Below are 13,044 nucleotides of genomic sequence, written 5' to 3' on the forward strand. Positions count from 1 at the left end.
AGTGTTCCCTACACGCCGGCCTTCTCGGACTCTCTTATAGAGAAGCTCCATTCAGATAATCTGCTAGCAGACACCGGGGCTATACCAATGAGCGGTATGCTGGCAGAGAGGGCTACGGGCACGGGGTCTGATGTAACCTTTGGCTGAAAGGCTGCTCTGTTAAACACTTGGTCGCTTCAAAAGAATAACCTAGAAATCTTCATGCTGCTTCAGGAAAGAGAGCTCGACTCCCTTGCACTAACAGAGACATGGTTAGAGGAGACCTCTAGTCCCGATTTAGTGGCCTCTCTCCCCCCAGACTATGACGCCCTGACGTATAACAGGCAGGGGAATAAAAGAGGGGGTGGAGTTGCAGTACTTAGCCGCAGGGCACTCACCACCGAGAAAATAATTGAGGAGAGCCTAGATGGGGCGGAGGTCCTGGGGATCAAGATCGGGCTCAAATTATCCTGCTTGATTGTGGTAGTGGTCTACTGCCCCCCTCGGCCAACCCCGCTGTTTAATGATCTGTTCCACGAAGTGGTCAGTGATCTTCGCTCAAGATACCAACAGATTCTGGTATTGGGGGACTTCAACTACTATTGGGCTCTGACACCAAGAGACTGCGTGTCTAGTAGGTTTGCAGAAGGTATGCCCATGCTAGAGCTGCAACAAATTGTGGAGTCCCCCACCCATGTGAAGGGCCACACTCTAGACCTTATCTGGACCACGTCATCAGCTAAACTACAAACTGAATGCAGACCATGTAGCTGGTCAGACCATTTTCTGATCAGCTTCAAACTTCCTGTGGGTAGCCGTCCTAAATACCCACCCTCCGTGTGGAGGGTGGTACGGAATTGGTGTAAGATAGAGGACGCCAAGCTGAGGGAAGCTTTAACTGAGACAGTACACTCTGGTTTACAGTCTGGCGATCCAGATCTGGTGTAGGAGAAATTCTCATCCGGGCTGCGGGCAGCCACTGACTGGGTGGCTCCTGCCCGAAGGGAAAGGATACTTAGCGATATGAAGGGTGCCCCATGGTATACGCAAGAACTAAGAGGGGAAAAACAGGCTCTTCCTCAATGCGAAAGGCACTGGCGGAAAACATATGACCCAGAATCCCAGGAGACGTATAAGGCAAAACAAGCACTCTGTAAAGCATCAATCACCAGATCTAAATCTACATACTATGAAGTAAGGATCAGGGAGGCTATAGATACGTAGAAAGAAACCTTGAATATACTCAGGGAGCTGAGTCGCCTGAAAGAACCTAGGAAGGTCGTGAATGTGGCTGACTGTGAAAAGGTACACAACTTCTTTCTAGCTAACGTCAACGACATTATTATAGAAATAGTTAATACTCACATAACCCCCTGTCCTCTATCAATGGTGGACCCACCTGATTTCCAGGGCGGCTCTCTGTCAATCTTCCCTGCACTTGATTCAAATGGCTTAGCCCATATTGTGGCCAAAGTAAAGTCCGGGTCACCCGACGATCCCTGCCCTCCAAGGGTGCTTAAAATGGTTATTCCGGCGGTAGAGCCAGAGGTGTTGTCCCTACTAAATCTCTACTTGGCCACTGGGAAGGTAGCTCACAAATTTAAGGAAGCCATGGTGATCCCATTGCTGAAAAAAGATGGGACGGATACCAACAATCTGAAAATCTTTCAACCCATTTACTGACTTCCTTTCCTGGCCAAAGTTCTCGAGCAACATGTGCCTGAGTGTTCTCTCGTCCTTTTTGGAAGAACATCAGCTGCTACATACACGGGAAGCAGGATTCAGTGCCCACAACAGCACCGAGTTGGTGATTCTCTTCTTGCTGGATGAATTGAGGCTTGCAGCCGATAAGAAGAATCCCTCAGCATTGATACTATTGGATCTCTCAGCCGCGTTTGACAAGGTGAACCACGTGCAGTTGTTGGCCTGTGTCCGGCGGCCGGGAGTCACCGGGACGGTCCTCCAATGGATTACCTCCTTCCTGGAGGATCGATCTCAAAAAGTCCAACTAGGAGAATGTAGGTCCAGGCGGGGTGTCTGGCGTTGGGGGGTTCCGCAGGGTTCTGCGCTGTCCGCCCTGCTATTTACTATCTATCTCCAGCCGTTGGTTGAAGCGCTGGCAAAATTGGATTGTCAAGTGTTTAACTACGCCGATGACACTCAGTTAATTGTACGAATTGATAACTCTCCTCAGGTACAGCTCAATGTTCAGAATATCCTCTGGCTCACTATTATTAATATTATGGTAATTATTATTAAGGATTTATAAAGCTCATGTATGCCCTAAGGCCTCCCAGCGCTAAGTGGTCAGATACTGAATAGGAGCTAACCATGTCTTAGAAATATTGCATGAACAGCCAGGTCTTGATCTCTTTGCGGAACTGTAAATCTTTGTCCATCAATCTGTGAAGTGGATGACTTAACTCACTTAAGGTAAACCCCAATAAGACTGAGGTGCTTGCTCTTACTACAGATGCTTCACCTTGGTCCAGGCTCTTCTGGCCCCAAGAGCTGGGCACCACCCCGACACCAGTGCCAGCCGTGAGGCGCCTGGGTATCAAACTGGACACTCATTTAACTCTAAACAGTCAGGTGTCTGCTGTAGTGGGGAGCTGTACTGGCCTGATGCGGCAACTACAGAAGCTTGGGACCCAGTTGACATTTTCCACCATGCGTACCGTCGTGACGGCACTTATTGTGTCTCGCTTGGATTTCGGTAACGCAGTGTACACAGGGCTCCCTGACAAACTCCTGGGGAAACTCCAGGTGGTTTCAAATGATGCGGCAAGACTGATTTTTAAACTGCCAAGAAGAGCGCACGCAGAGCAGAGGGTCAGGTTCAAGGGCCTGTGCATTGCACATAAAGCACTGTATGGAGTGGCGCCCCATTACATCAAAGATAGTTTACAGTCCTACGCGCCTGGACGTTGCCTCCGGTCATCCGAGGCTAGCCTGTTGGCCTGCCCGCGCTTTAACAGAGCTACATTGGGGGGGGGCAGGCTTTTTCAGTGGTGATTTCCCAGGTTTGGAACAAGCTACCGGATAGTATGCGCAGGGAAGCCACCTTACTCACGTTCAAGGGGAAACGTAAGGCCATCCTGTTTACTGAGGCTTTCAGATAATCCATCTCTTTGTGTGCTGAGTATCAGTGGGATTAAGGGATCCCTGGGTTCTTGGTCTATGCTGCTAGCGCCTAGAGACCTTTTGGAGATTTGGCGCTCTATAAATATAAACATAACATAACATCTTGGTAAAAACTCTGTAGGGTTCTACACATGTTTAAAACCCACACCTTAAGATACAATGATGCTGCCTTCTCCATTGCTGCAGCAAAACTATGGAACACTCTGCCATTTTCCCTGCATATGATGGCTCTGTACTCCTGACCAGCATACAGCCAAGAAATGGTAAGGAGTAAGTTGAGTTTTACAAATACTCTAACCTAATCCTATTCGTAGCCATACTCTCAACACCTAGCAAGGTGAGAACACATTTCGGAACACTGAGGAATGTTTATATAGTTCTCACCTTTTCTTAGATGAAGAGGCAGGTTGATCCAGAGATCACTGTGGTGATCCTCAACCACTGATTGCAGTTTTTATCAGGGGTGAATGAGATGACATTTTTGAGTAGATGATTTAATTGTAGAGTTATATTACTTTCTTTGATTATGAGGTTGAATGGCCTTTATTTAAAGACCTTACATACAGTCAAGACATTATGGAAATGATCATATTTGCTACAGTGAGCCAATGTAGCTGTGCCAGATCCATTGTGAATTCTTGCTCACTTATGTCTGTGTATGTTTAGGTTGAAAGTCAGAAAGGCATCTTGGTTGGCAATCACGGATGCCACTGATTACTTTTCTAGACTTAGTGCCCTAGTTAACACCACATTTAAGTTTCCATAAATAACACTTTTTAAAATTGTGTTACAACAGTTTGCTGCTATGTGGTGCAACAAAACGATTATAGGTTGGTACACGGTCATCATGCTGTGGTAGGTGATACCAATGAAAAGTCCTGCGATTTGTCTCTGGCCATTTAGTTAAACATACATCAACTGAATCACTCCACTGTCTTACCTCTTTGCACTCCAAAACAATTCTAAGACTCACCATCATTCGACTCAGCTGGCCTTTAAGCTGGGAAAGCTCCTCTAGGAGTTGTTCCTGGACCTCTCTTTGTCTTTCCATTTGTAGCATATGTGCTTGTCTTAGAGACTCTGCTGCCTGCTGGTGCTCCTGTTCCTGACGCACAAGCTCCTGCCTCATATCTTCCACACGCTCTTCACAGAGCAGTTCGAGTTTTGTAGTTTGGGTACTTGAAGATGCCACACCATCACCAAGCTGAAATACAAAAATGTAGCTTCAAAACATCTCACTGACTCCATCACCTTCAACCATAACTTTCAGTGTATCAAAAAGTTTAAAAGAGACAAAAAAATGGCAATTAAAAAAAATTGGAGATGCATGCAAAGGAAAACTTAAGAAAGAAAATGCAACAACTCAATGAAAATATCTGCTCGCCTAGGGCAAACAAGAAACCTACTAGCTCAATAAAATAATGATACTAGTGTCCAGAAGATGTACAGTAGAAAATGGCAGATTAAGGGGTTAACCAAAGTAGCGGATAGACAAATGCAATACTGTGCCAAACCTAAAAAGAAACCAAGGTCACCTTGTACAGAATTCAAATACTGGCAACTGGTCTCAATTAAAGAAAATGGGAGGAAATGCTGAAAGTGGGAAACATGCCTCACTGTTTGTGCCTCTATTCTTTAAATAAGCTGAATTCTCTTCTACAGGAGGGCAGCTCATCTTCATGGTGGCAGTAATTTCTTGAGTTTCTACACATGCTTCAACATTTACTATCATTATGATTAATAAGAATACTCAACAAGAATAACCCCGTCAACAATAATAATGTGTTAAACTCGTTAATCTATCCCTCTGAATAATGAAGGCTTAAATTCACAAGAAAAAATTATCTTTTCACATTGATGGGATTCCTGTTGGTAAAAGTGTTTCCCCCACAGAATAAAAGTTATTCTTTTTTTAAAATCCGAATGGGTCATAGCAGAAAAAGGCATTGCATTTCCCCTGCTTAATGTTGCAGACACCATTCAAGACTTAGTAGGTGGATGAGAACCAGACTCATGACTCACACCATGCACAGTGAGTCCTATGCATTCATTATCACCCTTTACCACAACGTTGAGTTGATTGGTGTCAGACCTGGTTCAGTGGGTGGGCAGACAGGGGAGGGTGTTTAGGGGAGTCTAGGGGCTACTGGTCCTCAATCGTGGGGGGTGAGGTTTTTGCCACTGATTTCCTGGGACACATCCTACTATGGCTCTGCAAACGGGAACACGTGAAACCCATTCCGCACTGGACTCCAAGGGTAGCAAGGATGAAGTCACAGGTTTCTAATGAAGAAAGTGCAGGGTGCTTGAGCTCAGCAGTCTGCGATCGACCAACATACGCAAAATCAGTGTCCAGCCCAGGGCTGGTCTTTTGCAAAAACAGAAAGTACTTTAATTACAGAGTAGTGTGGAAATTTAGCCTGCAAACTGAACATTATCTGCGCCATCTTGCCTCTCCTCAGCGCCACGCACAGCGAGTACACGACAGCCATTTTAGGCACCCCACTTTCTCCCCCGCTCATTGTCAATCGCCTCGATTGGGAAACAAGGAAACCCTACCCACAAGGAGCCTGGGTATTGTGTGCTGTAAGGAGACAATAGCTCATGCGGATTAATACTTATCAATATAGTATGTAATCTTAAAATAATAATCAAAAAAGAAACGGGGATTGTAAAAGATGTCAGAAGAAAAGGCAAAGCCGTACACGTTGGTTCTTTTTTTGTGAAGAATGATCTTCGTTTATATTACTAGAATATTAACACAAAAGGTGCACATAGATATACAATACAATTTTGACATTAAACAAACAAATTACAAATTAGTGTCCCAATGAAAAAAACCTTAAACAGACAATTAACATACCATACAACATACAAACAAGGTTTTGATTTCACTTTACAAAGGCAATCACATACAATTAATAATTCAAAATAACAACACTTAATTAATGTAGGTGTTGATTAGTGATTTGCCTATCGCGTCAACGGCGTTTCGACCCTGTTCCAACTTAGAGGGTCTCGTCAGGACTGTCTAATATAGGGACACCTTAACGTCCAGGACTGGTGTATATACAGTGACACCGTGTTCGAAGTGAAAGGATAAAATATACTCACAGGTACCCAGCCGGGTGCCCTGTGAGAGGAGACTCACACGGAGGCAGTGGCCCACTGTGAATCGATGTAATCGTAATTGTGCGTGATGTAGGGGTCCTTCAATATACCACACCGACCGAAGTTCCAAACTTTTGTATAGCTGTCACCTCGTAGTAGCGAGTCCGATCAACTCTCTCCCTTCTACCGGGTTTCCGAGTATCCCGCGAAGTGCTGCAGCAGGCAAACAAGGTCCTGTCTGCGAGGTACGATCACCTCGCAGACAGGACCTTGTTTGCCTACGGCTTTGCCTTTTCTTCTGACATCTTTTACAATCCCCGTTTCTTTTTTGATTATTATTTTAAGATTACATACTATATTGATAAGTATTAATCCGCATGAGCTATTGTCTCCTTACAGCACATTGTCAATCGCCAGCACGTTCCCCTGGCGCTGCAAGCATCCCCCGCGCACCGGCCACCCCCGCTCTCTCATACATGGACCATAAACCTTCTCCTTCTGCGCGACCCTGCCATGGAACCACATCCCACGCCTGACCGACATCCCATACATGGTCATGCCCCTCTTTGATAAACCCCCTTCCTCTGCGCCCCATTGTCCGAACCGATCCCAGGCCATCACCTAGCCCTGCGGATGCAGTTTATTGCCCCTACTGTAAGGGAAACACCCCACATCAAAGGGATTACGGTGGATCAAAGCCCCTACCCCCTGAGACCCGGCCGATTGCACACACCCCCGGGAATTGGCGGAATATCCAGCTGCGTGATAGCCATCTCCTACTGTGGGTGGGGTGGGGACTTCTACTGTAGATATGTGTGGGAACGAGCTTGAAGTGGGGGTTCCAAGGAATGTCTTTCCGTACATCAAAGCCTCAACAAGAATGTACCATATGTAATAAAGCAATAAACCTGTGTATAAGAGACCAGGTCTCAGAGATGCAGTTAGAGCACCTCGTGACGATACCTTGCTGTCTGATCTGATGTGTTCTGCTCCGACGGAATAAAACTTTGTTTCCTGCCTTCCAGTCTCCGGCGCCTGCCTCTTTCATTGGTAAATTATCGAGTGGTATGAGAGGCGATTACCGCCGGGCAATACTTGAAGGGTTCTCGACTGAAATTGCCGCTACCATTTAACAATTGGCGTCCCAAACGTGGGGCCCATCAGCGACACGTGGATCCAGTGGGAGAGGTCCCGACGACAGAGTGAACGACTGCAACGATCGGGAGAGCTCCTGCCCAATAGACCCTCGTCTGGCAGCCGATCATCCGAACTTCACTGGTTCCGAGCAGACCTCTCTCGAGTGATCTACGGTCCTGACTGGGAACCATCAGGAGTGCCGCGGCAAATACGGAGAGTAGAGGACGATCGGGCGCTGGAGGCGGAAGACGAGAAACTGTCCACGCGGTCCGGGTAAAGTCGTGATACACGACAAATTGCGAAATAATTGATTGATTGTTTGAAGCTTTGGAATACTAGTATTGCTCATTGATTGTGCTCATTGATTGTTCTCTTTGAGATATTCGCTGTCTACAAACGGGGAGGAGTAGAAATACTCTCTCTCTCTCCCTTTGCAGATAGTGAAGGGTAGGTAACGCAGACTTTTGTCCCCGTTGAAACCCGTCGTGCCTATCTTTATCTCCCCACTGATTGATAGTCCGAACATTGATTGTTTTGAAGAATAGTGCTCTTTGAGATATTCTCTGTTTGCAAATAACGTAGAATAGAAATATTCTGTCTAGTCTTTGCAAATAGTGAAGGGTAGGTAACGCAGACTTTTGTCCCCGTTGTAACCCGTCGTGCCTATCTTTATCTCCCCATTGATTGATTGATTGATTGTCCGAACACTAGTTGTTCGATATTGGTTCTTTTGGAGGTATTCTCTGCTTACAAATAACGAGGAATAGAGATATTCTGTCTAGTCTTTGCAAGCAGTGAAAAGATAGGTAGTGCTGACTTTTGTCCCCATTGAAACCCGTCATGCCTATCTTCTCCCCACTGATTGGTAGTTGGTTCTGCCCGGACCGCTTATTAGAGGTGGACCATCCGGCCCCACTGGAAGGCACCCCTAATAAGGACATGTTCACAAAATATGGACTAGTCGCCGTAGCTTATACCAAGCTATGGCATAAATATACAAAGAAGGACCCAGAGAGTCAGTGGCCACTGATGGGATCCTTCGACGACCATAAGATAGAAGTGCTAGAAATAGCTCTGCGTAGCAATAAGACGACGCCTACTATGCTTGACAGTATCGGCATGTGGCGCAAAGAAGCAACGCAACGGAAAAAGAGGGAAGAAGTAAAAGCAGAAAAGGAATTACGAAAAGCAGCTCACCTTACCGCTAGAAAGTTAGAAGAAGAAATAAAGGAGAGAAGGGAAACTAAACTAAGACAGGAGCCCGAAACATCAGGCCAGTACGCTGTTAGGACCCCTTCTTTGCTCTACCCTGAGTTATCCTCTAAGCAGCGAACGAATGATGAATTACTATTAGGTCCCCCGATCATTTACATGCCCCCTCCATACGCACCCTCCCAATCAATAGTGCGACACCCACAACCCCCAAACACGAGCGAAAGCAGTACAGGGGCCTCGGTCCTCACGGCCTCCGCGCCGGCCGAGCCTCCTGTACTGAACACAACGTCGGCAATAACGTTGGATGACCCTGAGATGAGAAAGAAAGAGTCCACCAGAATGAATCGACTAACGAAGGATGAACGAACAGGAATCGACAAAATAGTAAAGGCACTGGTGGGGTCCTTTTTGACCTTACAAAAACTAAAGTAACGCTAGGAGATAGCCCTTTGTGGGAAATATGAAACCAAGGGAAGGAGCCAAGCTCACGGTCGAGACGGCCACGAGGTAGCCCGACTCCATTACTCTCGCTACCTAAACATGTCTGCCTCACTGCCCACCCCGCCCAATAAGCATGACAAAATCCTGCACAAACGGAAGCCTGCTGACACCCACCATCGACGTCACCAAACTAGGGCTAGATCGCGCACAATTGGGCTATGTTATTTTTCCGATTACGCAGTAACATCCTTGTGCTCGTCACCAGATTGCAAATACGTACAAACACTCCAACGAAGTAGTATAGGTATAACATTTTAATAACTTATAAGATATAACAAACACACCAACAGGGTAAACAGGTTAAAACACGTTTTAAAACAACTATTTACATGACAGTCTGCTGCAACCTCCATCCCAAAGCCTTAACGTCCACGTGACACCGTCCTCGCCTCTCCTTCCTCGAAATTGCACGCGACCACCGGACAACCGCCCAAGCACGGGTTCACCAGGATCGCCACTAGCGCCCGACGCGAGGAGTGGGCCCCCGCAGCCAAGTAATCGGGGACCCACCCCGGTGGCGATACCATCCAAACTGCTGTCGTTGCTGCTACTGGAATCATCCCGGTGGTGATACCATCCGAACTTCTGCTGTCGCTGCTACTGGACCCACCCGGTGGCTGTACCGAAGAGCTGCTACTGCTGCTGCCTTTTGACTCCGGCGGTCGGCTCCTCCGGATCCAGGCCTAAGCCCACCGTGAGACAATTCTGGACTCGAAAGCTTGTCTGCTTGGGCGTGGGCCCCACCCTTGACAAAATGCTCCCCTCAGCTTTGCAGAATCGGCTGGAGTCATTTGACACTCGACTCCCACGGACTTCCGGTAAGGACAAACCGCCGCCATTTCTCTTTGCCTCGGACGGCAGCCACCTTGCCTCCGCTTGGTGCAGTGAGAAAGACTGGTTCGAAGCGTCGGCGGAAGAACCCGCCTGCTGCCCCGCCCCAAGAACGAACCATGGCATTTCTACGGGGTCGCAGTGACGCCATGCTGACGCAAAGTTGACGCTAACGAAAGTTCTCGAACTACCGAACGGAATTCTGGTCCAACAGCTAATTCATGGAAAGACTTAGACTGTACTTTGGCCCGACCTCGCCCCAAGATGGCGCCGATGTAGGAGAGGCCTACAAACCCTGGTGGCGTTCCAGTCACGTGACATTTGTGTTAAAAAGAGATATATATATATATATATATATATATATGTGATGCTTCCACACATGATGGTCGGGGAGGTGCGGGGAGGGAACCGATTTGATGCCGTAGTAGTGTTGCTCATGACACTCGACGCCTCTCACGCCGTGGCCGGCCTGAACGGTTGTAGGCCCGTATCTTGTATACTGACATTGTTTTAAATAAAGGGCCTCTTGAAAGAATTACGGAATCAGTGTCATGACTAATCACATAGGTTGATAAAGATTTCTTCTTTTGAATAAATGATTGTTACTCCCAAGCAATAGAAAACAGATAATGCAGTCCCCATTTGCCTGAATCTTTTTGATTAACGGAATTTGTACCCATCACACCTATCTTTTTCCAAAAGTTGTTAAACAATGGTCAACCATAGCTCAGGGTATATGCCGAACGCAAGGTATGGTATCTTGCACCTTAATACACGACCGATTGAGAAATGTATGACAAGGGAACCCGAATTTAGGAAATGAATAAATTAGAGCATCTTTGTCTCGGACAAAAAGAATAATAGGTCTGTGGTATTACCCATTCCTGCGACTAGCCTGGTACGTGGTAAGTAGAACTTTTTCGTGTCTGCGCGCGCTAGGGTACTTTTGAATACTGCACATCCCCTCCCCTCTTTTTTCCCCTCTATAGGTCACGACGAAGTTCCGACTGAAGAGTGGAGTGGACAATGACCGCACCAAGTTCAATATCAGGGAAAACATAGACAAACGATTGTGAGATAGTGCGTAAAGTACAGACCACCATTGGGAACATGAAAAACTGTATGATATGGTTGTGCGTGCGTGCTACGATTATACGGCATGAATGTGTATGCATTTCATGCTTGGGTCACTTGAAGAGAGCGTCACTGTGTGATTGAAGTGCTCGCCCACCGATCAAAGGGAGGAGAATAAAGGGGTCCGACACCCCCTAGGATAAACTACAAAATACTGAAAGTACGCAGCATGCATAGGAAAGGAGGACAGGAAAGGAGAGGTCCCCATACTCAACGTAGCCCTGAGTCTCCGTCTTAAGTTTCTGCGCTTGATGCATGTACTGTCACACCCTATCCGGCATTTGTGTGTACGTGATCACCGAATTTATGTCTTTTCCCCGCTTGTGTTTTCTTACATGGAACAGACCCATGCTACTCCATGTTGTGTGTGCACCAAGTGGCCTATTATCTTACCCATGTCTCTCTCGTTTTGTGTCGTATGTATGCCAAATAGCCTACTTGATGCACACCTCTCTCCCTCCCTCCCTCCCTCACTAAAAAGCCTTCTTACCCTCTTTCTTTTTGAATAAATTAACGACACATACCTCCTCGGTAAGTGTATAATTGGCCTGGAGCACGGTGGTGTTCGAACAAATTGACTGAAACAAAACGACCGTACTTTGCCACGTTACTACCTCTCCTTTCTACAAATATTGAGCTTAATTGGCTGAGAAAAGAAAGGACAGGTAAGACGACTGATGTCTCCCAATTTGGCCCTCATCACGGGGACTATATGTCAGTGGTTTCCGTTTTTTCAGAGCTTTAACAACACCATCTCCACCGCCCAGAATTACCCCCGCCCAATTACCCCGAAATAGAATGTCTAAAGCACCCCGTTCTCCCAAAATAACCCCAGCCCTATACTAGCCGCCTCAGAGTATTTCGAACGAAACAGCTGATGACCTTATTCACTAATAATACATCGCCTAAAACTGATAAAGGGTTACCTATTGTCGCCAGCAAAAATAATGCTTAGCTTATGTTCCTCCCCGAAATGGATACTCGTGAACCCGTGACAGTAGCACCTCGCACTTTCTTTTCATAAACTTAGCAGTCCTCGGAAGGAAATATGTATTAACAAAACTTGTGTTGAGACGAACGAGTCTCTGCCGGAGAAGCCGGTTCGAATTTTTAATAGACTAGAAGGTTGACAGATGTCAGGCTTCCTGCAACCAGTATCGGGCGCAGGAATCGGCACCTAGAGGGCCAGACGATGGACAGGGACACCCACAGAAACTTGCACCACAGCAATGATTAATGGATTAGTAACGCACACACTAACATCAGAGTTAATAGACACCAATCATACAGCAACCGATAAAAGCATGTCCGCAACTACTCGGTGGTTGGGAGAGAGGATGAAGTATGTAAATGTCTTCCCTGCCAACTCTCTAAGATTTTTTGTTTCTTGTACTCATTTAAAGATAACGTGCTGCCATCGGAAGGGAGGGGTCGGACGTGACGCACAGCCTGGCTGCAGACCATGGAACATCTATGACATCGACCAAGGGGGAAGCTACGAAGCAAAAAGGGCGTGAGACGAGACACCATTATCAGGATGATAAGCGCGAAGGGCTACATCGAGGCCCCCTGCTCACTGACCAGCGTGCCTGAAGTCTCAACCCGTCGGGCCCGATTGATGGGCCCAGTGCTGGAAGATTCTGCTCCCCTTGGTCCGCATTTTTTTGATCCGATCCCACTCCACCCCCTCTTCCCTCAGCATCCCGAAGCACGTCACACCCTTCTCTCTCTCACCCTCTTTTATATGGATTATGAATCTGACTTACCTACAGAAGAACAAAAAGCAGGTACCCTGTCTCAAAGTACCTATGGTGAACTGTGTTAAGGAACAGGGCTGTGATCGGAGAACAGTGAATGGTCACACCCTGCAACGTGAGAAATTGGATTTGAGCTGGACCTTAGCTCCACCGCCGGTGCTCAACAGTGCCAACGAAAGAAGAACAACAATAAGAGCTTACCAGTGATGGCTCTTTATAAAAAAAGGACACTGGA

General features: G+C 46.8%; 1 protein-coding gene across 5 annotated transcripts in view; it reads right to left on the reverse strand.

The window, feature by feature from the left end:
- Positions 1 to 13,044, reverse strand: part of AKAP9 (A-kinase anchoring protein 9) — a 1,384,828-nt gene that overhangs the window by 895,590 nt on the left and 476,194 nt on the right. For all 5 annotated transcript variants that reach the window (XM_085631105.1, XM_085631108.1, XM_085631107.1 and 2 more), the window contains one exon: positions 4,097 to 4,327. In XM_085631105.1, the coding sequence (XP_085487231.1) occupies positions 4,097 to 4,327 (231 nt within the window). The remainder of the gene's footprint in view (positions 1 to 4,096; positions 4,328 to 13,044) is intronic.

This window comes from Triturus cristatus, chromosome 10 (assembly GCF_964204655.1).
Source record: "Triturus cristatus chromosome 10, aTriCri1.1, whole genome shotgun sequence".
NCBI classification, from domain to species: Eukaryota; Metazoa; Chordata; class Amphibia; order Caudata; family Salamandridae; genus Triturus; species Triturus cristatus.